Genomic DNA, 24533 nt, shown 5'->3' on the forward strand with positions numbered 1-24533 from the left:
GTCCATTCTGTGGTAGTTGGAGTGTTTATATGGCTGTTTCACAGAAGAATGAACACGGCTGGTTCTTGTTACAAGTAGGCAGTTGACACATTAAGTGGAGCAAAGTTGATGGAATGTTGAGTCTGTTTCAAAATGAAGCGGAGAGAACAAACGCGATTTTGCGTGAGGCCTCTTGGTAAAGCCTCAGGTTTCAGGCGAGGGTGTCTCAGATTTTGCATCCTTGGCAGCAGTGGCACATAAAGTTCAGGACCCAGCCCAGTGATTTCTGTTACAATTGGTTTTGCTTCACTCCAGGCTTCAGCTCATGGAATCGGTTATCCTTGCTACTCTACTCATCCAGAATTTTTAATGATTTTATCAATTTGAAAGATTTAACCAAGTGGTTGAACATGATATTTTTTTAGCAAATCTGATTAATATTTTACAGAAGATCCACTGAAGTATGGCTATAGATCACAATGCAGATTGAGAGCAGTGATTCAAGTGCTCAAGTCTGAAATCATAATCAACAAAGGACATTCTTTGGCAGATGAAATATGTGCCTGGAGATTCCTGCACTTCCTTTTCACTCGCTGTTTAAGATTCCGTCCTCTTTTTTATTCTCCTTTGGAAGGGTAGGATTACGCTCCTCCTACAAGGGGCTGACCTGAGTGGCAACTTCACCAATAGCCTTTCAGTTTTCTTCCCATTAAACCTGTTGTCCAGCCTATCCCTTTCCAGTGCTGGTCATGCCTGTCTCCTGAGCAACACAGGAATCCTAACACATGTGGATCTTTAAGAGACAGACTCAGTCCCACGCACACCCTAGCTCACGGAGGAGGAAAGTAGACAGGGCTAGCAAGGGAGAACAGTCAGGAGGCTAAAGTCATGTTCTTAAGAAGTGGGAGTGTTCAGAGAAAACTCAGAGAACACGTTCTTCTCACTTGAGCCATCTCCAGAACAGCTGGAACTGGGCTGAACAAGAAAACCAGAGAAACAGAAACAGAAAGAACAAAAAGGGGAAAGCTACTTAAGACGCAGACTTAAAACAGAAATTGGATTGACATTACTGTTTAGATGTGAATATGTGGCATGTTTGTTAACTGACTTTCAGATGGTTGTCAGCATAAAATGGGCTTCATACGTCAACAGGGAGAATGAGGTAAGATGCTGAAGTCCGTCATCCTTTTTTTTCCACTAACTACGTCTTTCAGAGTAGCTATTTGCAAATCATGTTTAATTGTTTTTAAATAAATATAGTAGAAATAAAGTGATACTGTTTGCACTATCCATCACATTATGTTAAACACAGCTCCCAATTACTGACTACTGTATTAAATTTTTTTAATTGTAGCAGTTTTTTTTCCTGCTTTAATTATACATTAACGCTAACTACCTGAGAGCATTTTGTCACTTTTAATTCTGGTCAACAAGAATGAATCAGAGGTAACAGATTGGTACGTTGGCATTAATCTCAGGTTTTCACAAAAACCTAAAGTGAAATTGTGACTTTTGTCATATGAAGAATGTCTTGACCTGAGGGTAAGAAAGAGACATGGTCAGGTTGGGCTTGCGGAAGGAGTAAAAAAGAAACAAATTCCTTTGAAATAGCCTCATTAGTTCCAGAGATTTGGATTCCAAGATACTGAGAGTTTTGTATATATATATGTATTCGAGCAGACAACATGAGCAGTCCATGCCCCCCCCCACCCCCACCCCCCCACACAAATTTCATGCTTTTTTCTTTTTCCCAGATCTAATCACCACTAATAATTATAAGTCTGTCCACTAAATGATTCGGCCTTGAAAGATGTATAGGGTTTAGGGTTTTTGTTGAGTCTATTTACACAGAATAATTCATCTCAAACATGGTAGACTGAATTTAGTCTGACCTGGCACCCATGGGTATGGTGCATATACCTCAGCATGGGATGCTGGATGGCCCCGGAAGAGATAAGCAAGAGCTGGGAGCTCTAATTAGGAGGGGAATAATTAAATTAAATTAGACTTGAAAAGAACACAGCCATGCATGAACTTCTTTCCTCAGAGTATATTTGCATGTGTGTTTCCCTTTTTTCTAAACTTCTTTAATGCTCGAAGTCAGTTAGGGCAAAAAGTGTTTTTCTATTTTTACATTTTAAATTACTGCATTAGCATGGCACAAAGTTTTCGCAATTTAACTAATAATAAATAAAATAATTTAAACAACAAGGTTTCTTTGCTGGCAATTACTACATCTTGCACAAAATGTACAACATAGTTTTTTTTTTTTTGGAGTTAAAAAATTCATAAAATTTAGCTAACCACAGCGGCGGGCCGTGCATTTCACACCTAGGCCTTCACTGGTGTCCTTCCTGAATTAATCCACCTCTATACCATCATTATGACGCCACGGCAATAGATACTAATCAACCATTAAACAGCAAAGTAAAAAAGAAATTAGGCTACAGTATTTCACATCTCACAAGGAATAGTTAATTTTATTACAATCCGCCTTGAAAATGCATTTGTAAGGATGTCTGTGACCAAATCGTTTTCCTCTCCTCTGTCAGCCATAGTGAGTTAAAATATATATTATATTTAGTTTGTGCGATTCACTGCCTCTGAGTACTCCAATTATCCAATCAAAGGGCGGGAAATTGTTGACGTAATCGTATGCCTGCTAGATGGCCCCAGTGACGCCAACTCGAAATCTGATTGGTTAATGTAACAATTTCATTGCCACTTATTTTAAGCTACAGACGCCTGCACTATTGATTCTGAAGGCCTTAAGGCAGATTTCTTTTACCCTGGCAACACATGATGTCAGCCACTGGCTGAAATATGATTGGATAAATATTCTTATCATAAATATACACTACTGGAAGCAGCGCAACCAAGAGAAAAGCTATGAAATGTAGAGAATAGACTAGTGATTCAGATCACTGCTGTTTAGGCCAGCAGAGAAGGCCTTGCTGGCCCCGACGGCCCACCACTGGCTAACCACCATACATGCTTATAGCATGAGGACAATAGGGACCTATTTACCGTTTAATGTTTAATGGATTCATACTTAAGTGCATTAATAAAGTATTTTATTTATTATATTTCAATGTGGAGTTGTTTATTACATTAGTCATCAAACCAGAATCATACTGCCTTTAGTCATTGTGTGTAGACATCGTCCAAATTCATTCTGTATTTGTGGTGTGTTGATTTTCTTGAGATTCTTTTCTTGAAATTCTTGAGATTTTCTTGAGCTTTAGATATAGTCAGCACAAGAAATTTATTCTTAGTCATGGCAGTAGAGTGACATTTCAAGTTATGTTTACATTTGTTTCAGAAAATAATAAAGTGTAGGAATGGAGGAATGAGGAATTTCAGAAATTTTCACTTTGAGAAATGTCATACTCAGGTCTAAATTTTGGTTTGAGTGGATCCACATGAAAAAGGATAAGAATAAACTTTTACACACACCAAACTATATGAATAAGTATGTATGTATGTATGTATGTAAATATACAGCCAGTCATGACCTTACTGTTTCAGTCACTACCCATAGCTTGTTAGTATAGATGAGGATAGAGATGTAGACTGGCCAGTCTTTTCCCTCTCCAAATTTGTATTTGTTTTTGTTCTATCAATTTTGACAATAAAGTCAGAATAATAAAATCATTTTGGCAGAAATTCTGCTTAAAGCCTTTACAGGAGTAAAATTCCTGATCTTACTCTTATACAACTGTAACTGTTTATTTGGAAACTGGAAACCACCAAGTGACTCTTGTTTCCTATTGTTTCCATAGGTTCTATAACGCTCACCTGACTCTCTGAATGGGCCATGGAGTATGTGATTGTGCCTGAGGAGAGCAATGCTATGGTTGGTAACTCCCACCCGATGGTCAGATCAGACCAGGAATGTGAATCCCAACCTCCACTGAGGCCCACCAATGTGCTCAGATCTGTCATTTCCTCTACTCTGAGCTCCCACACCCAGCTACACCAACATGCTTCTGCAGATTCAGTCCCGCAGTCCAAAGTGAAGGCTCGCTCAGAACGCAAAGCAATCTGGAAACAGCCTTTTAAAAAGAAAGAAGACAAGAGACTGGTACCTGGTTTCCACATGTCAGCATTCTCTCACACAGGTATCTGGGGATTCAGCAGCAGTGATGAGGACATGGAAGCTCGTAGTGAGGATTTAGCCATCCACATAGGTGAAGATAAAAGTACTGTCACATCTATAGGACATAGAGAAGCAGTATTTCTGGAGAGCCTCACAGATGACATATCCAGTGCCAAACAAGATAAACCATGGACTCCACCTGAGGATTTTTGGAGAATTGCCAAGCAAGAACCATTGATATCTAATTGTGGTGATGTTCCTGGAAGAGAGGAATCTAAAAGTGGGGTCATACCCAGGCACACGGTGATGAGGACAGATCCCAGCATTCAGGGAGAGATTAAACATTCAGACAGTGCAGAGAGTCATCCTCAGGGCTGCAGGCCAGGTGACTTAGGCCTGGCAGGGGCAACAGGAAGTGAACTGTGGCGTACTGAAAGTCTAGAGAGCATCTGTAGCAGTGGTATTTCTCTCTCACTAGCAGAGAGAGTGGAGATAAACCGAACAATCCTCAGACAGAGGCTTCAGAAAACCCAAAAGAAGAGCAGCGAGGGGCAACAGGCTACAATAAATGATCAGAGGATGGAGAATACACATAGCAGAGGTACAGCCTATCTGTCTTCACTGAAAAGATATTAAGATTCACATGGATTTTGTATTATCTCAAAAGAATGGTTCTGCAGTGAGGCAAGGTTTGGTATCTGATTACTGTGTCTTTTATTTTACACTGGACCAATGGCATCAAATTAAAAATCAAGTCATCAAATGACTTGAATTAGTCAGAATGGAGATGAGGTAAAGCCTGGTGCTTCTGGATAATGAAAGGGGGAAAGGGAGAGCAATAACAAGGTGGGATTTTTTATATTTAGGCAGTTACATGTGAACACAAACAAAATCATGCTCTTATTACAGCTTCAACAAAAAAACTGTAGAATTGTACATTTTGTGCAGTACAGAGTTATCAAAGTGACCTTATGAGCAACATATTCAGCTAATTAATATAACAATGAAAAGTCTTGGGTGGTCATATCACTACAAGAAGCAAAGCATACTGTACTGAAAAGCTAGTTCAATTTGTCTCACTAGGGGAAATTGTATGATTTTCAGAATTTTATTTTATTACATTCCACCAAATTAGACTTGTTTGCCAGTTGGATGAAAGCATAGTTGCCAATGCATCAGGACTCATTGGATTTTCTGAATTCTGCCTTAATTCAAATAAATGTAGATGGCAGATGATGAACCCCATTAACCTCCAGTGCAGAGTATTATTCCAGAAGAGCAGAGTATTACTGAGTGTCTAATAGCTAAGCACAGGGGTTTCAGCTTACATGACATATACATTTTTTTATTGTAAATGCTGTAAATTCTCTAAACTTATTCTGAATTAATAACACACTCAAGGTCTTTAGATGAGTACAATTTCTGAGCTTATTCATCCATTTCCTCTTTAATAATGTGCTCATTTCGTTTGTTAAATAACAATAGTTTACACAAACTGATATGCAGAAATGGCAAAAATTGCGAGTCCTAGGAAGAAATGGTTTTTGAAAATTTTCAATTGTGAATAAAGATCTAACATATAGCAGGATTATGTTTATCTTATAGCAGCTTTGTAATTAGTTACATTTCTTTTAAGCATAGCTGTGCCTTTTTGTATTTCTGTTTTTTGTTTCATTTAGTAAACTACCAACACTGGTTGCTTGCAATGCTGTAATGAATTCTATAAATTCAGGACATCCAAAGCACATGATGATTTTAGTGTTAATCATTTGAAATAGTCTGTACAATGTTCCAGTAAATGTCAGTCGTGAGAAGAATGGTGGCTTGTGAGCTGAACTCATATGTGTCCAACCCTAGAATGCTAGAGATTTAGAAATGTGGAAACAGGAACAATGTGTACTGGAGAGTACAGTTTGAAGTCATTAGATTATGTAAGTGTCTGTATGTTAATCTGTCTTCAGATTATGTCTACCTGGCTACCTATCATCTGCTTGCTGTCTGTTATGTAGCTACAGCTGGCATATGGAAGACCATCCTATGCTATGAATATTACAGCTTTAAGAAACTTTAGTTAAAAAATGTATAATCTAGCATGTCTTCTGGATGTAATAATAAGATAGCTGCTAGATTTATAACTATAAGAACATTAACACTTCTGTTTTATGATGTTAGATTTTGTCTAAAAGAAAACACTGTTTGAGAAACAACACATATCATCATTGTAAAATTTAGGTAACAGCCCTCGAATTCACATCTGGCATTAGTTTGTTCCTGTTAGACCACAACAATTTGCAAACATTTAATTACAGTGGGAGCATGGTGACTTGGAGGTTAGCACGTTTGCCTCACACCTTCAGGGTTGGGGCTTCCATTCCCAACTGCACCGTGTGTGTAGCGTTTGCATGTTCTCCCTATGCCTAGAGACTCTGGTTTCCTCCCCCCAGTCCAAAGACATACACTGTATGCTGTTTGGCATCTTTAAATTGTGGTACCCCATGACCCAGTAGGATAAGCGGTGTAGAGAATGGATGGATTAATTACAGTACAACATATTGTACTTGTAACCCATCTGGTTAAACTTAAAATTGTGGAACACGCACAAAAAAGTCACTCTTGAATATGGTTCCTTTATACATTGTGTCATATTATACGTTGATGTTCTGTTCTTTGCTTTTCCCAGCTTGTTAGAAAGTTATGGTCAGAGCACAGGGTCAGCCATGACACACCCTATACCTAGAGCAGAGTGGGTTAAGGGCCTTAATCAAGGGACAAACAGTGGCATCTTGGCAATGCTGGGATAAACAGTAACCAAGAACCTTGTCTGTTGTTACCAAGAAGTCCTCTGTCTTAAAAGCTTTCCTGTGAAGGAACACTTACTGACTGTTACAAACTGAATGTTACTATTGCTTACACAAAACCTCACCAATGATGGGACATTTTTTATTTTCTGGAAAACGACATAACTTAATTTAGAAACAATAATGTATAAGAACAAGAGCATTAATATCAATAAGGATACAGCAATAACATAACTGATTGTATTTACACTTTTATGATGAAATTCACATATAAAATTATAAATTGTGGGTGTGTGTACAGGTGGGTTGAATGACAGTGACTGGGATTCTGGAATTTCTCTACAAGACAGCGAACAAAGTCAGAGGTGACCTGAAAATACACAATATTATTGTTTTTATTTTAAGAGCTTAACAGAATGAACTATTATTGGGTGATGTTTTCCATTTGTTTTAGCATCTATAACAGCATCTACTGTACATCTACGTTAAAATCATTATCAGTATTATCATCTCCACCCAATAATAACCACTAACAGCAATTAGACAGAAAAAAATGTTTTAAAAATTCAAAGGAGACTAAATTACATATGGGTCTGTTGTTAATCCACTAAATGAAAAATATTACAAATATAAATATAAATATTAAATTGCCATAAATTGCAATCACATATTCATATTAGGCATTTTGATTTTATATAAAAACACTCCACAATAATCACAAAGTAAGGAATAAAACAGCACATCATGCTCTTAGATTATAATAATAGATTTTTGTAGCACTGATTATATGTCCTATAACTGCCTTAGTCATTTTATACAGCAATTTGCCAACAGTTCATTTGTTTAATTTATTAAAGAATGACACATCATACTTTTTATTCATTTATTATTACGTTTGAAGTTACAAAGTTAGCACTAATGATACAGCAGCTTTAAGCATCATTGTTTCTCTCTCTTAAAGAAAAATAGTTCAGCTTATGTTATTAAAGAATAACTGTTACTGTTAAATAACTGTAACCTCTCACACTGGAGATTGCTTTCATAAAAATTTTTTTATACATTTTTAAACATTATACATATTATATATTGTTCTTTGTTAAATAACATTACTTTTTAAAAACATCTTTATGACGGGGCTTACATTACTAAATTACTCACAAGTCATTCTGTTATAGATCTGATAATTCCTTATGACCAGTAAGAACTGAGAATTCAGCAGCACTGAAAAGTGTTTAATCAGTCACACTCTGGATCAGAGAGTAAGATGTAGTTTATGTTATAATTTATCTTCAGTGCCTGTTCTGTTTTGTTGAAACAAAAACATGATGTCATGATTATGCAATCCAAAGCATAATCATAATCATTAATCCAATCTATACATATTAGCAGATACGTTCTCTCACCTATAATCACACTCATTCACACATGCACTCTCTCTCTCACACACACACACACACACACACACACTCACACACACACTCATGCACATTCAATCCCATCAGGCTAATTAGTGTTGACGGACTGCTCCACTTAATCCTGCACTGTATGAGTGTGCCTGTTTCAGTAGCTGACGTCTGCCTGTGTGTTTTTGTGTGTGTGTGTGTGTGTTTGACTGGGCTACAGGCCCTTTGTCTCGGGCGCCGAGTTGCCGCTCAGTCCTCGCCATAAACAGGCCAAACAATTGCTGGAGCGTGCTCGCATGAAAGCCCGCTCGAACCCGCTGAAAGCTGACCACACCATCCTACCCGTCCAGAGGGACAAGCCGTGAGTGTGCTCTCTTTTTTTCTCTCTGTATAGGTCTTATTCTCTCTCCTTTGTAGAATACTAGGATCTGAAGTGGTGGGGGATGTCAACCAGAGTAGCTTAAGTGCTGATAGGCAGGGAGTCCACCGTTAAAATGGTGAAGAACACTGCCATAATTGGTATTGTAACTTTTCTGTGGTTTAATTATGAGAGGTTGTAAAATTGTATGTGTGTGTGTTTTATTTGCTGTGGAGTGTGTTGTAGATGTATGAGGGATGTAGTTCGGATGATGCTATCTAGTCCTTTTCAGCAGCAACAGGTCCATCTCTCTCTCTCTCTCTCTCTCTCTCTCTCATAATTCAGTTGAATTTTATTTTTATTTTTACAGCACTTTTAATATCTTACTGTCATGAAGAAGATTCACATCTATAAATATATATTGTTTGTTTGCACAAATATATTAATGCAGTTGTCAGTGAATTTCTTAGTATTATATCTGTTCTATTTAATATCTGTGTTAAATAGTTTCTTCTTATTTAATATATCTAACATACGTAGCTTGACAGGGAACTGCACTGCATCTCATCGTACAATGACAATAAAGGTATTTGTATTCAAATAGACCCCCTACTGAGCAAGCCCCAGGCACGAATGAAAAGGAAAAACCTCTTGACACAGCATAGCGTGGAGAAAGGCTCTGCATCTGGTCAGTGCCAGATAGTGTAATTTTGATGTTAGACTGATACATTGCTAAATTGCAGGTAGTTTATACAACATATTGTGATAATCAACATAAACAATATTGTTATGTGGTCACTTCAACATATTCTTTTTCTTTTGTTAGGAGATTGTGAGGTGGTGACATTGTCTCCCACACAAAACTGATCTTAATAGTAACAACAAGTAATTGCACTTTTCAGTGAGTGAGAGCAGCAGAATTTTTAATAAAATACACTGCAAGAAAAATCGCATTGCTTGGATATAAAAAAAAATTCTAGTCAGCTCGCTATAAGCAAGAATGTAAATATTTGAATTAACTTGCATTTAACTTGCGATAAGTTGCATCCTTTGCATTTTGATTCAAATGTGAAAAAACATAAATTAACCAAGCAGAAAGAACATCATGTTTGGTCCAGCAGCCAAATGTTTCTAGTGTTTTTTAACATGGTGGTTGACTAGATCTGTGACCAATCAATGGCCTGCACTTTTTTCTAGCTCCTCCCACATCTTCTGTTAGTGATTTCTGTACCCTGGCAATTAAAGTAAGCAACTTCAGTAAACAACACGTCACACAGAAATGACAAAATGCTGGATCATGGTTCTGTTATCACATTGTGCTATACAGCACTGTCTGGTGGAAATTGTTTCTTATTTTGTCCAAATATCATGAAGCATTGTGTGTATTATTCGCAGACAAAGTAATCCCATAATTGTGTTCACATGTTGTTTGTGTTTTGTGATATTGTTGCTGTGCTAAGGTGTAATCAAACATCAGGCAATGACTGCGATTTAGAAGCATGAGGTGCACATGCTGTGTTTATGTATTGGTTATACATCTGTGTATAATAAACCCATTATGTAGTTTATATGTTTTCACAAAATGGGCATTCCTTTCTTAGTCTTACAGTATATTGTTGTGTATAGAAGACAATATACTAGATATCAGATCACATAATCAGCAGCCCTTTAGTGATAAGCATAAATTAAATCATGCTACTAAACAGAGTAGACAATGCCTCAGCCTTTTCAAAGACACATACTCACTTCTGTTCATGATAGCGGAGTTGAATAAAGCATGTTGAATTATACAACATTTACACAAGGCCAGCGTCTCTGATCTTCATCTATTATCATACAGGGCCATATTCGGTACCCCCCTAGATCCCTTGCCACCACCCACCCATTCAAACACAGACACACAGACACAGACACACAGACACAGACACACACACACACACACACACCTTGAATAAGTGAGTCATTCTAATAGCCACTCCTTGTTTGTTAAGAAACTACCTCTTTTTTGAGGCTACATTCAAAACAGATTGCTATTGTTTTCTGAATGATTTTGATGAGTTTTTGCAATAAGCATACTCTCATTAAGCATTATAGTACATTATAATGTTCAAACTGCTATTAGAGTTATAAATGCGGGGTTCTGCATATTGCCTATATTCAGTTAATTGCTAATTTAACAGGTAAACCTAGTTTCAGCTGTGGATTAAGTTTAAACAGGGTATCTGTCATAAGTTCAAATCCCAGCCTTACCACAACTATCCATGACTGGGAGCCAAGGGAGCAAATAATTTGCCATATTCTTTAGTTATAAGGCATGGCATCATTCTTTCCCCTGTTAGTCATACTGACACTAGCCAGTCATTGGTGTGTATGAGCTCATGCTTGTGGAGGAGAGTTGAGTTCAAAAATGTGGTTGGCTGGCATCATGTGTCATGGAGGAAGCTAATCTTCTCGGTTTGTAGCCGTTGTATGATTGAAGAGAGCTGGATTGTGACAGTGATTTGACAGATGAACAAATCTGGGGGGGGAATTATTATTATTATTATTATTATTATATATTTATTATTATTATTATTATTATTATTATTATTATTATTATTATTATTATTTTGTATTGCTGAAGATACCTCCTGAGATGGCACCTGTTAAATGATTTTCTCTCACTTTTTGCTTAGTTTACAATAATACTCCAGAGTTAAAGTTGCCTTGGAATCATGTTTGCAAATGCTAGTGAACAGATATTGTAGAAATAGTGGCTCAGTATGTTATTATACAGCAGGAGTGCATTATTATGAAGTATTAATATGAAGTATGCAGGGAATGCTGTGGTGTTTTAGTCAAAACAGAGGGAGGAATTCCAGAGGAATTTAGCCTCGAATCAGTGTCTCATTGTTGGAAATCTCCAGCCACTTTGGCATGTGGCCTGGGTTTTTCTGCATATGTCTCTGTGTTCTAGAGTTCAACAGCTTATTTACAGTTTGCTGTGTAATTATACAAACTCATAACTGCATGTTGTTTTATCACAATTATCATAAAATGTTAAACCAAAGCACTGTTGAACTCTTGATTTTGACAGGTCAGAAGATGTTGATTAACTTACACAGTGACTAATGAGGTAGACATTCTACATAAACAGATTTTTAATAATTGTAGCTTTGTGTGAGTAGACAGTTTATTTAGCATTTATAGGAGTTTCCCTCATGGGAAAGTCTTCAGGATAATGGGCTGAGTTTGTCTTATTAATTTTAGGAGAGATAATAAAGAGAGGCTGGTGAGGGAACAACTGTGTATAACTGCAAGCGACAACACACACCTGTTTCAAATGCTTAACACATTAAATGTAGCTGTAAATGGATAAGCAGTCATTCTTTTAACAAATTGGGCAGAAGTAGCTCAGTGGTTAAGATGTTTGACTGCTGCTTGGTAGGTCTTGAGTTCAAATCCCAGGCCCTGGTGCAAGGCACTTAACCCTCAAATGCTCAGTTGTATAAATAAGATAAATGTAAGTTGCTCTAGATAAGCATCTGCTAAATGCTGGAAATGTAAATGAATAAATAATTGCTCTGGTATAAGACAAACAAACCAACTTTAGACTGTTTCATGTCAGGAAACAACCTGTCACCACCCTCTTGGTGTCTATTTTCCCATGAGCAGTCCTCATGCTGGCCAAAAATACTGGTTACACAGACCCATTACAGGATTACATTATCCTTGCTAAATATTAAAATGATATAACCAATGTTTGTATTCAGCAGATTAGTGATGTTTTGTGTGTGTGTGTGTGTTTTTGCAGGGAGCTGCGTTCCTGGGTCGGAGCACCTGTGCAGCAGGCTCCTCTTGCGGGTACGGAACGGGTGGCGGTTGGCTCGGGAAACCTCAGTGACTCCTCCAGCAGTGACTCAACTGGAGGCTCTCGTCGCCATCGTACGCATGGGCAGTCTCCGACACGTGTGCGTTTTCAAGATGAGTCAGAAAAAGATGCTGAAGTGCGGTACTTGGAGCGGCAGCGCAGACGAGCTGGAGAGAGGGCGCAGGGATTGCTGGTTGCCAAACCTAGTTTGGCGACATATATTAAAAGCCAAAGACCTGAGGACACATTCAAAAGCAGGAGGAGTCAGGAGAACTTACATGACGCTAATATTTACGGACCTGAGACTATAAGTCAACAGTGCAACTCTTGTGGAACAATATTGAATGGAGATTTTTCAGATTCCCGATTCTTTCAAAAGCAGTCGTTGCCTGCTAATGGAGAAACTGAGGGCAGGATGGTACCATGCTGGGTTGCACCAACGTTGCCTAACCGCCTGGTGCGAATAGAGCAGATTAAAGAGACTTACATAGGGGCCATGAGCCCTGCCATTGTGGAGAGCGATGGCACACACTGTAGAGCCTCAGGCAGTGTGGTTAATGGTAGAGGGACTCTACAGAAGCAGAAGAGAAAATGTCGTAAAAGGGATGGCAGTCCCGAGATGCTGAAGGCCACTGCTGCCAATGGACTCAGAACATCAGGATCACCAAGCATTTCCAATAATACACCTGAGTCTAATGGAAATGTAGGTCTACCCCCAAACCCATATGCCCTAGAGTCACTAGAGCTAAAGGTAGAAGGTAAAACTTGTATGAATCTTGCTAACTTTGAAGACTGCGTGCCTTCAGCAGCCTCCAGAGAAGTGCCTGGAGCTCAGTCAGTTCCCAGGCTCTCTCAGCCTGTTGCACCACCTCTCCAGTCCAAAAAATCTGCACTGAATTTGGAGAGTCCCAGGGGCCAGCGAATCATGCCTTCTCAACACCATCATCTCACGCACATAGCCACTGTACAGGAGGGTGGGGACCAGTCAGATTTGGAGGGTATTCCACAAGGAAATTCTGATCCTCCAAAAACCACAGTAATATCTAAAAACTCCATGCTGGAGGAACTAGCAGGTAGCAACAGTGAACAGGGCCAGAGAACCATACCAGCAGGCCAGCATGGTTCCCAACAAGCAGGTCAGTCCTATATAAACAAGTGTATAATTACACCCTTCTTTTATTGGAATTTAACAGTTCCTTTTATATATATAAATTGTGTTTCATGCAATCAAATAATGCAATAAATATGGATGTACTCTAATAATGGCTGTGACAATGACTGTAAAATGTGCTGCATGGACACTTTAAATATCGTTTGTAAATACATGCCTAAATATTACAAATATACTTGCTTCAAGAAACACAATTAAACCAATTAATCTAAATTCTAATTTAAAAATGTTAAACTGTCTGTTTGAAGTGTAGCTTTATCATGCAGAACAACACTGCCTGCAAAACGAGTTCTGGTTGTCCACAATGTCTACCACTTTACAGCTTTCAGTGATACAGTGAAGAATGTTCATATGTATAGATTACAGTAAGTCATGTTATGTACCAAATCTGACCGGAAAGTCTGCATTAAATTCCTTACTGGATTTGAATTAAGGCAGACTTTTATGGGAATTTTTTTGGGTAAGAAAAACTTTGTTATTGGTGAGTTTAATTAGAGCAAAACTAAATACATGAACATGGAACACTAGACATGTGGCATTTTTATCCCAGTTTATCCCTTAAAATCCTATTTCTGAAATGTGATCAATAAGCCATGTGTAAGTTACTGGACAAAATTATGTGAGGAATGAAAATGTACTACACACAGAGCAAACCGAACCTATTATTCACATAAACATACACTGTTGCTGACATCTTTTTATCATTTATTATGTAAGGAATGATACCCAACAGGTTGAGCTGTTATAATAAAATAATCGGTGACAAGGCAGAGTTACTGTTACCACCCCAAAGTTGATTATTTTCAATTTACCCATTTATATTGAATGCTGTTGATCTTCCAAAAAAATATAGTTCCAGTTATCACTGGTATTATATCTTTAAACTATCAGGTGACCTTCTCTTTTCACTTTCTTAAATTAATAAGACACAAAAATGCAGTTTAGTTACTTTACTGAGATATAAAATCTGTTCGTGTAAAGCATCCGTTATGCAAGTTCCTGAGTAAGCTGTTACATTAGAAAGATAATGTATTGCATTAACGAGTGCATTATTATAAACCTTGGAGTGTGAAATATTTTCAGAGGTGCTGTTATAGAAAACTTATCAACATTTCCCAACCAATCAGAATTGAGAATTTAACAGTGCTGTGGTATAATTTGATGTAAACTACTGGGGTAAATCTTGCCATGCTGAGCATACTGAATGTTGACTGCCGCTTCACAGAATGTATGTAGTCAGTATGGTGGATGTGTGTTTGTGTCAAGCTCCAGATAGAGCAGGGATTTTGTTGTCAGCAGATTGGTGGAGTCACAGCCCTCTAATCTCTCTGAGCTCTGAGCACAGTGGGACTCTCAGCATGGCATTCATTCAGCCCTGTTCACCCCTCTCTCTCTCTCTCTCTCTCCTGTCTGCTTTTTCTGAACCTGGGCCTCTCTGTCTGTCTGACTCTTATCTATGGCTCTTTCATGGTTTTCATGGTTGCACTTGTACATTCAAACTAAGCTTAATCACTTCACACACACACACACACACACACACACACACACTGAGGTTCAACTCCATTTCATATAATAATATGCAGATTTCATCCAATCAGTACCTCTGTGATCTAATTAGTAAACTTTTCCCCAGGTTTGGCACAGGACCGAATCAGAGTGGAGGTAGCAGCTAGCACTGCCAAAACATCTGTGAACAATGGACATGTTGAAGGACCTATCAGGGCAGAGGAGCAAAGGGAGGACAGACCAAGACCTTCACTGTGAGTCATTAAAAAAGAGAGACAGACAGAAATTCATACAGAAGATAACAGAAAGATCTTTCAGGCAGGTCAGGATTGGTCTAAAGATCCTGGCAGTACTTTGCAATCCTAGAAAAATGTACTTATAAAAAAGTAATTTTGGTGTAGGCTGTAGGTTATTCAGCTCCTTTTTTCATTTCTGGGCCACAAATCTACAAAGAGCTGGACCAGACTGGACAGAAAAGTAGGTCAGAAGAAAGGTCAGAATGAGCCAAGTGCTTAGTTTAATTCTGATCATGACATCACTGCTCCCTGCTGGTGAAAACAGGATTACACAAACCCAATATTGAAAAATTCAGAGCAGAGTGTAGAACTAGAATCATTCATTATCTACATGTTATACTCCACAGTACCCCGATCATAGGATCAAACCATAGATCATGGATCATGAAGCTGTTAGCTGGAAATATTTCCGTCTTCCCAAACTGATATCAGATAAATTCAAAGTATCTGATATCTGAACATAAATATTCCATTATTACATTACATTATTATTAAAACACTGGGCTTAAAAACGGTCCAGTTTTTCAATGAGTCTGATAGCCTCAGATTCCTGTTCTTAGCTGACAGGAGTGAACCCTGATGAGTTCTTCTGCTGTTATAGCTCATCCTCCTCAAGGACTGTAGAGACTTTTGTATATGAAAATCCCAGGAGATCAGCAGTTTATGAAATACACAAACAAGCCTGTCTGGCACCAACAACCATGCCACGGTTAGAATTGCAGAGATCAATTTTTTTCCCCCATTCTGATGTTTGATGTGAACACTTATTGAAGCTCTTGACCTACATCTGTGTGATTTTATGAATTGTGCTGCCACCATGCAATTGGCTGAATAGACAACTGCACTGATGAGCAGGTATACAGATGTTCCTAATAAAGTGGACAGCAAGTGTGTATGTGTCTTGTAATGTATACTAGGACAGTCTTGTATCTACAGGCTTACTTGCTTAACAAGTGGTCAGTTTATTTAATATATTGATTTAAATAACACTATGTAACAAATTTTTTACTTTTTTCTTGTTCCTGGGAAATAAGTGTTACTTCCCCAGTCTTTGTAACCCAAATAAAGAGAAAAAACCCATCTTGGCCATGAAAGTTTGGGTTAGTTTTGGGCAGTTTTCTTTAGTAAAATGGGCTAATTTTGAGGTTTTTGTTCTCTTAAAAGCCCAAACCCAAACTTCAAGGGGCTTAATGGTTCTTTTTTTATCATTTTCCATCAAGAGTAAAATCACTACCCAGGAACAAAGATTGTGTTACATAGTGTAATTGGTGAATACTTAAAAAAAATTAACTGTGTTTAAAAACAGCTTTATTTGTAATATAAATGTCAAATACTTTTATACACATGATCTAATCCTGTTTCAATAAGACCTCTGCCTGGCTGATTGTTTCTCTGTATTGTCACAGAAACTTGACCCCAGATGCTGAACAAAGGGAGGGTAAAGCTCAGCAGGCCCTGCGTCGCTTCTTTTCAGCCATGGGTCTTAGTGCAAGAGGGCGGCTTGGTAAGGGTCACTCCAACAGCATGGAACAGCTCAGCCCGCCACTCAAACCCAGAACAAACTCCTCAGAGTCCTCTGGCCACCCATTAAAGAAAGCACCATCGCTCCAGAACCTGCGTCTGGTTTGTCCTTTTTATACAACTCTGGTCAACATATTACTGGGCCTGTGATTTATTGTTTAATCATTTTTGGTTTAGCTAATAGATAAAATAATAATAATAATAATAATAATAATAATAATAATAATAATAATATGAAGCAGATATTTATGTAATATAGTATAATAGTAATTTATGTTACAAATATGTAATATTAGTAGTAGTAGTAATAATGAGGATGATCATTAGTTTAATTATTAATAATAACTAATATTTATATTATATTATTACTGATATTATTATGGTATTATTTTATTTTGTAAAAAATTAATAATAATACTAATAATAATAATAATAATAATTGTTCCATTTGGCCACCAGGTGTCTCCCTTCTCTCAGCTGAAGAAATCCTCCTCAGTACAGAATCTCCAGTCTCCCAAGAGGAAGCCTGAGCGCTCTAATGTGTATACACCAGGGGAACAGCCCTGCAGCCCCGCCCTCTCCAGGTACAATACACAGACACGCGCACACACACATACACACATAGCGCACTTCTAGCACACGCCCATTACGTCATTCGTCTGGCTCGCGCCGCAGCTATGTTTAAAACATTCCACACTGGCTGTTAGTTCTTCCTTTAATTGTCCATTCTGCGACTGTGTGAAACCTTCTTCTGCTATCCTTATCGGTGAATAACACTATTAATAATGTGGCAATGTTGTGAATGAAGTGAGTGTGAAGCATGGCATGTTGGCAGCGTTTGTAATCCCGCTAAGCAGCTGGTGTGTTGTGCAACGGCCTACATACTTTCCTCTGACTGAGACACCAGAAGTGATTGCATCAGAGAGAGAGAAAGAGAGAGAGAGAGAGAGAGAGTTAAATATAGAAGTGTGTAAGCACGCCAGAGAAGGGAGGAGGCAGTGATATTTAACACACTGGCTTTGCCTCAGATCACATACTTTTATAGGCTACTACTCTAAACATTCAGACACAAACACAATGTCACAAACAAATCTTGTACTTTATAAATAGACTGGCAGTGCTGCCAGTTCAGGAGAAAATAGCTGATGTTTTCCCAAATAACTATTAGGAAGTCACAAGATGACCATTTCAAATATTCTTTGTATCAATATTAACATTTGTATAATTAAAACAATGGCAGCACGGTGGCTTAGTGGTTAGTACGTTCGCCTCACACCTCCAGCGTCCTAGGGTTAGGGTTAGGGTTAGGGTTAGCGTGGAGTTTGCATGTTCTCCCTGTGCTTAGTGGGCACCCCTCCGGGTGCTCTGGTTTCCTCCCACAGAGACATGCTTCTAGGCTGATTGGAGTCTCCAAATTGCCCGTAATGTGTGATTGCGTGAGTGAATGAGTGTGTGTGTGTGCCCTGCAATGGGTTGGCACTTCATCCAGGGTGTATCCTGCCTTGATGCCCGATGATGCCTGAGATAGGTACAGTTGACCCGAGAATAGATTAGATAAGCGGTACAGACAATGAAATGAAATGAAAAAAAAAAACCTAAAACATATTAAATTAAGAAGAAATGAAAATATATGGAAGACATTTTGCATATAATTTGATCAAGCCCCAGCACCACTAAGCTGCCACCGTTGGGCCCTTGAGCAAGGCCCCCAACCCACCCTGCTCTAGGGGTGCTGCATCATAGCTGACCCTGCGCTCTGACCCCAGCCCCCAAGGATGGGCTACGTGAAGAATGAATTTCACTGTGCAGTAATGTAAATGTAACAAATAAAACCTGCTTTAAAAATAAGTCCTCTTAGTTCATGGCACTGCAAAATAAGTATTTACATATTTACAAAATACTACATAAATCATGCGGAATAGCAGGGAGCGAGAGCAATAGGACTGTACACACTGGTGGTGAGTCAAGCAAACCCGCTCTCATATATACTCATGCAAGTAGGAGGAACTTTCACTGCAGAACAATAGTTATGTAAATTAAGTTATGAAGTAAATCTTGATGATTCAAAGTACACAGAGTGGTTGTAAGTGGAGTAGATGAACATTACACTTAGACCAGATAGCCTAGTTAGCTCCTAGAAAATACTTATTAAGTAAAATAATAACCACACACATAAGCACCTCCTCAGTCACATCATGAGTTAGGGAGTCGTGTTGCTGCTTCTGTCTGCGTCTACAAACTGGAAGTGTAAATAAATTGTACATTTATGAATAAGAGTGAACACTGTTGGTAATAGGAATAAACCAGTGTTTGTCACCATGAGATGCTGCAAATTAGCAGCGTTACAAGTTGCTTTCTTCATCAGCAAACTGTTTTCCTTCTAACAAAATAAAGGCTGATTCAGACAGCAATAGCAAATTATTTGATTGGGGTTGTCTCTATAAATGTGATTATAATGATGAGGAGCTGTGACAGACGGATGAGGACAGAAGATGGAGGGAATGTGACCTGCCGAGGCAGGCAGAAGGTGCAACAGACGGAGGATAGTGGTGCAGATGTGGTCTTTGCCAGGTTACTCTGACCAAGCCAGAGTGTTTGTGTCAGTATATAGAATCTGCAAACAAACAAACATACATATAACATGTCTGCTGACCACATTGCATCAGTGCAAAATTATTCTAGTTGTTTAAGTGCAGATTTGAAAAGCAAAGCACTTTACCACTAATGGTATTGCTTGCTTTTGTATCTCACACAAATACACTGCTAACTCAAACACAAATTCTTCCCACTGAAAATAACATTCCAGCTCTGAAAGCATGAATAAATCAGCATTTGAAGTAAATATGACTAAAGATTCATGAAAGTGTTTTACAAAAATAAAGTCTGTACAAATATGATAGCTGCTCATAGATGTCCTTTATAAGTAAGTGAGTTTATAATATACAAATTTCCTGACATAATTTTACGTTCTAAGTATTATTCTAGACTGGAAGTAAGTACTTTTATGTAATGTGGTATTGACAGAGTCTGAAAACGTGCTTGTGTGTATGTGGCATTGCAGCTAAAGTGTATGTGTGTGTGTGTGTGTGTGTGTGTGCGCATGTTTTAATGGTCAATTAAGGAGGACAGAGCAGAAATTTGAGTAAGGAGTTACAGGAGCCAGACTGCAGGTTACATCACCTTCTCTGAGTCAGTCAGAGAGGCGGCCGCTATAAACAGCTCGGGCTTCAGGGGGAGACGGGTGGATGTGGGGGGAGGGTGAAGATAAATAGACAGAAATCTGAGGAGGTGTTGGTCATTCTGATACAGACTGAGGATCTGTGTTTAGTCTTCCAGTCCTACTTGATATGCTTCTGTCATGAGCTGTAAACAACATCTTCCTGCATGCATTCTATTATTAAAACCTGACACAAAGACCATATTCCTCACTGGTTAAATATGGCACAATGCATTTCTAGATGTGAAACTGTGATTTACAACACACCTTTGTATTTATGTAGGCCACATATTTCACATGCTGTACTACTGTGTATTATATTTTGTGTGTGTGTGTAGGGGTCTCCAGCGTGCACTGAGTGTAGAGGATGTGGGCAGCCCCAGTGCCATGCGATCAGTGGGTAGAGTTGCTCAGGCGTTTCCTGATGGGACGTTTCTTTTAGAGCTTAACCGGCCTCCAGACAGACCCTTCGGCTTCCTCATCTCCCGTGGGAAAGGCAGACCAGACTCAGGTAACACCTAGACTTCTTAAACACTGGATTTAGAAACATCATATGCTGGCTATTCTGAATAATTAGCCACTCCTAAATCTAACACAGCTCCAAGTAATGCATGTTCATTCTAAAATTTTACTTGAGCATCCTTTTTTTGTGTAAGTCTCAATAATGTACTAGACCAGGGGTGTCCAATATGGCTGCAAGTTTTCGTTCCAACCAAGCAGAAGCCACACCTCTATTGAAAGCCAAAATCAAATTATTAATGATTAAAGACATCACAATGCATAATTATTAAGAAACTACACACGAGAGGTTTTGGTAAATTGTAGCCAAAAAGTGTAAGCTTACTCTCAGAAGCTACCCCCTGACCTATTCCCTCTGCTCCTTGGCCATACCCCCTCAGTGCTCTGTCACTACTACTTTGGCCCCACCCTTTTCACCTCTCTAGCACGATCCCCTTAGCCTTAACACTAAGGTTTCTGGAGCTTGACCCCACCCCTTCACCTCATTTGAGGTATCTACCTGCCACACCCTGATAGCTCCTTGCAACTATCCCCTTGGCCCCGTACCCTCGGGTTTCTATAGCCATCCCTCTGGCCCTATTCTTTTAGTGCTATGTGCTTTTCCCTATCCCCAGTGCCACAGCTATCTGGAGCTAACCACCTGTGAGACCATCCTATCAGCTCTCTGGATCGACTCCTGGGGCTGCATTAGCATTAAGTTGTACCATGTGGCCTTTTGTATACTTTTCCACAGAAAATGAAATACCTTGTATTTTTAACTATGTAAAGTCTTGAGATATTTGACTGTGTGTGTTGCTATAGGTGTGTATGTGGAGGACATGGGAGACACCAGTACTAAGAAGCTGTATGCCGGACTGCTGGGAGTGGGTGATGAAATCCTGGAGGTGAATGGGGAAAAGGTAGCAGGGCTGAGTTTGGAATTGGTCACCCAACTGATGGTCCAGAATGATATGGTGTCCATCCGTGTGCTGCGGCAACGACCACCTCACCGCTAACACCACAGATTAAGTTACAGTAGCCAGGACATGGTGTGTGTACTGATCTGCTGGATTTGATCATGAACACCCGTGTTCTGACTCTGTTCTTTAATCGGTAGATTGAGCTTTACTGCTGACAACATGCTTGAATGAATTCTGTGGCTAGGCTGTGGCTTGTGTACTTACTAGAAACGACAAAGGAAGTTTTTTTTTAGCAGTAACAAAACAGATAATGCCATTTTCCTCTTTTTTGACTGCATTTTGAGGAAGTGCACAAACCTTTGCCTCCAATATTACTGCACGTCTCCAGGAACGGTAATTTTTTCTCTCAGTGGATTTCACTTCTTTCTACTTGTCTTTCCAGTTTTTTTTCCCAATCTTATCCTCAAAGACAAACCATTTCCCAATGCGTCTCAATATTTATAACTTAACTGCACCAAAACAAAGTAAGGTATTAAATAATGCTAGCTGATTACTGTTACACCAAGGGATTGTATTTGGGGTTGATAAATGTAAATAGCTACCTAGCAAGCTAGCTTGATACTTCCTATCACTCTACAAAATGAAGTATTAAATAAATGAAAGTATTATGTTAAACATAAAACATGTAGCACAGAAAACATTCTTGTGTCAAGGAAGTACCAGGTAAAAATAAAATCATACAAAAGTTAAGAGGCGGTCATTAGTGATCTGATCTCTTTGACTCAGTATTGGAAAAGTTCAATAACACAAATTTGGCTATTGTTATTGGATATTGTTACTATATCTTATGGGATTGTATCTGACAAACCTTTGACACATAACAGACTGAATGGTCACTTGGATAAGAAAGGGGCCTGCAGTAAAGCTAGGCTGATGTTAGCTACATCCTGTGAGGCTAGCATACACAGAGGCATAGAAAACAAAATTGATTGAGCTCTTGAGTAGCACAATTGAACAGTTTGGGAGTTTGCATGTCATCAATCCAACAGTCAATTTCAGTGGCAAGGCATTTAATTCAAGCACTCAACACATCCAAGTGTTCAGTTCCTCAGATGTGTTGGGTGCTGGAGTTGAAAATGTCAGTTCATTGTGTGTCCTTGGGGATTAAATTGGGAACCAAGAATTGTAAATTGACTATTTACACAAGAGAATTCTTATTTCAGCCATGCAACGAACATCTTATGGTATAAATCCTGAATCAGATTCCTCACTGTCTGTTATTCATTAAAACAGTAAAGCAAACAGGATCTCTCTTAAAGCTTCCAGGTTTATTCTAGATCCACATCGTTGCTCTGAAATTCACACCCACGTTAACAAGTGAAATCAAACCTCATGACTTTTGTGCAATGAGATACTACAGGTTATGGGTTGTTTTTCCTTACTTGAAAATATTTGCCAAAAAAATGTCGTTGTTTTTTTAATGCTTACAATCTCACACTCCGGGCTTAAGGAGCATGTTTTCAATTTCTCAAACTATATCCTTTCAGTCTACACAGGATTTCTCATGATAGTATCATGCTTCTTTTCCTCAGAACAAAAATTCAGGAATTGGTAAAGCAGTAAAGGCTGGAATGAACTCAACCATAAATTAGGGGTTTGCATTGTAGGTGTTTGAACCGTGGATAAAAACAGTGAGGCAGACTGTAATGAAAGTAGCTAAATGTAGTCTGAAGTAGATGAAACCAGTTCAGTCAACTGCAAAAAACTACTCTGGGAAGTTTTTGTAAATGTTCTTTTGCTTTAATGGGCCACTTCGATTTCAGTTTGCATGAAAAGGAGCGGTATGTGCTTGACTGTTTTTTTATCCCATTCGTGCCTGTGCCTAAATGAAATCCTCCAGCAGTTAGTTACTTTAAAGCTGAATAACTCTTGCACTCTGGCAGAGTGAATTCCTGTCACCAGTGCTGTGTGAAAGAGTGCTTTTAAAGCACATCACTATCCAATCCCACGTAGCATGTTTAGAGTCAGATCAGCAGCACATGCCAGTGCAAGGAGACTTATCCAGGCTCGCTTTTGAAGACCTGAGTTGAACATGGTAGAAAAGCCTTCCAGACACACTGTGGTAGATTTATTTACTTTTATCCTGGATAAGTTTTTGCTGTGGAAAAGTCTACTACTTTTTTAATTACTGGTTGATTTGTCAAAATTTGTCATCATGCAGCCCAGACCATAAATATACCTATGGTACTCAAGTCGAAAAATAAAGGCTCCCATTGTTCGCTTAGAACAATTCGAGTGCATAGTTGTTCGTTTCTCATTTTTCATTTGTTGCTGACATGCACAGTGCTCACAATGCCTGCACAATGCAAAACGAAATACCAAAAAAGTATTATATCACTTACTTTGACTTCAGAACCGGAGCACAAACACAAATGTTCTGAATGCAATATGAAAAGAGGAAGCTGAAACACGGCTGCAATACTAACTCCAGACTGCATAGTAAATTATTTAGATGCTTCTTTCAGTATTATGACACATGCACCATGAATTAATGGCTGAGTTTCATTGTGTTTTCTTTTGTGTATTTATATTTACTGTCTCATAAAATAAAATTAATTGCTGTACGTATGTGTTCTTGTGTACAGTAATTTGCCACCACAGTGTCTTGCAGGTGCAGCTCTCTTACAGGTTGATACAATAGGTTGCTTTGTGTATCGCTCACTCGCTGGCGGAAATGTTACATATTCATAATTTGGAGTGTAATCCACAGGAAATGGTAAGCTTCTTAAAATTACAAAATGGTGAATCTGGTGATGTGTCCCAGTCTGGACAGCAGGAATGGGGGAGGGATGAGAGATCAATATTCCCGCCTTTCCCGAGAGAATAGGTAATGATGGATCTCGTCGATACAGCTGCA

General features: G+C 38.7%; 1 protein-coding gene across 1 annotated transcript; it reads left to right on the forward strand.

The window, feature by feature from the left end:
- Nucleotides 1–713: 713 nt before the first annotated feature.
- On the forward strand, nucleotides 714–24232 carry si:dkey-121a11.3 (uncharacterized protein KIAA1614). Its single transcript, XM_058401655.1, has 10 exons — nucleotides 714–1141; nucleotides 3762–4679; nucleotides 7178–7241; nucleotides 8500–8640; nucleotides 12431–13623; nucleotides 15292–15418; nucleotides 16867–17083; nucleotides 17441–17565; nucleotides 20537–20709; nucleotides 21519–24232. Exons 2-10 carry the CDS (start codon nucleotides 3797–3799, stop codon nucleotides 21710–21712), a joined length of 3117 nt encoding a protein of 1038 aa, XP_058257638.1. The 5' UTR covers nucleotides 714–1141; nucleotides 3762–3796; the 3' UTR covers nucleotides 21713–24232.
- Nucleotides 24233–24533: the final 301 nt, after the last annotated feature.

Source organism: Hemibagrus wyckioides, linkage group LG10 (assembly GCF_019097595.1).
Source record: "Hemibagrus wyckioides isolate EC202008001 linkage group LG10, SWU_Hwy_1.0, whole genome shotgun sequence".
Lineage (NCBI taxonomy): Eukaryota > Metazoa > Chordata > Actinopteri > Siluriformes > Bagridae > Hemibagrus > Hemibagrus wyckioides.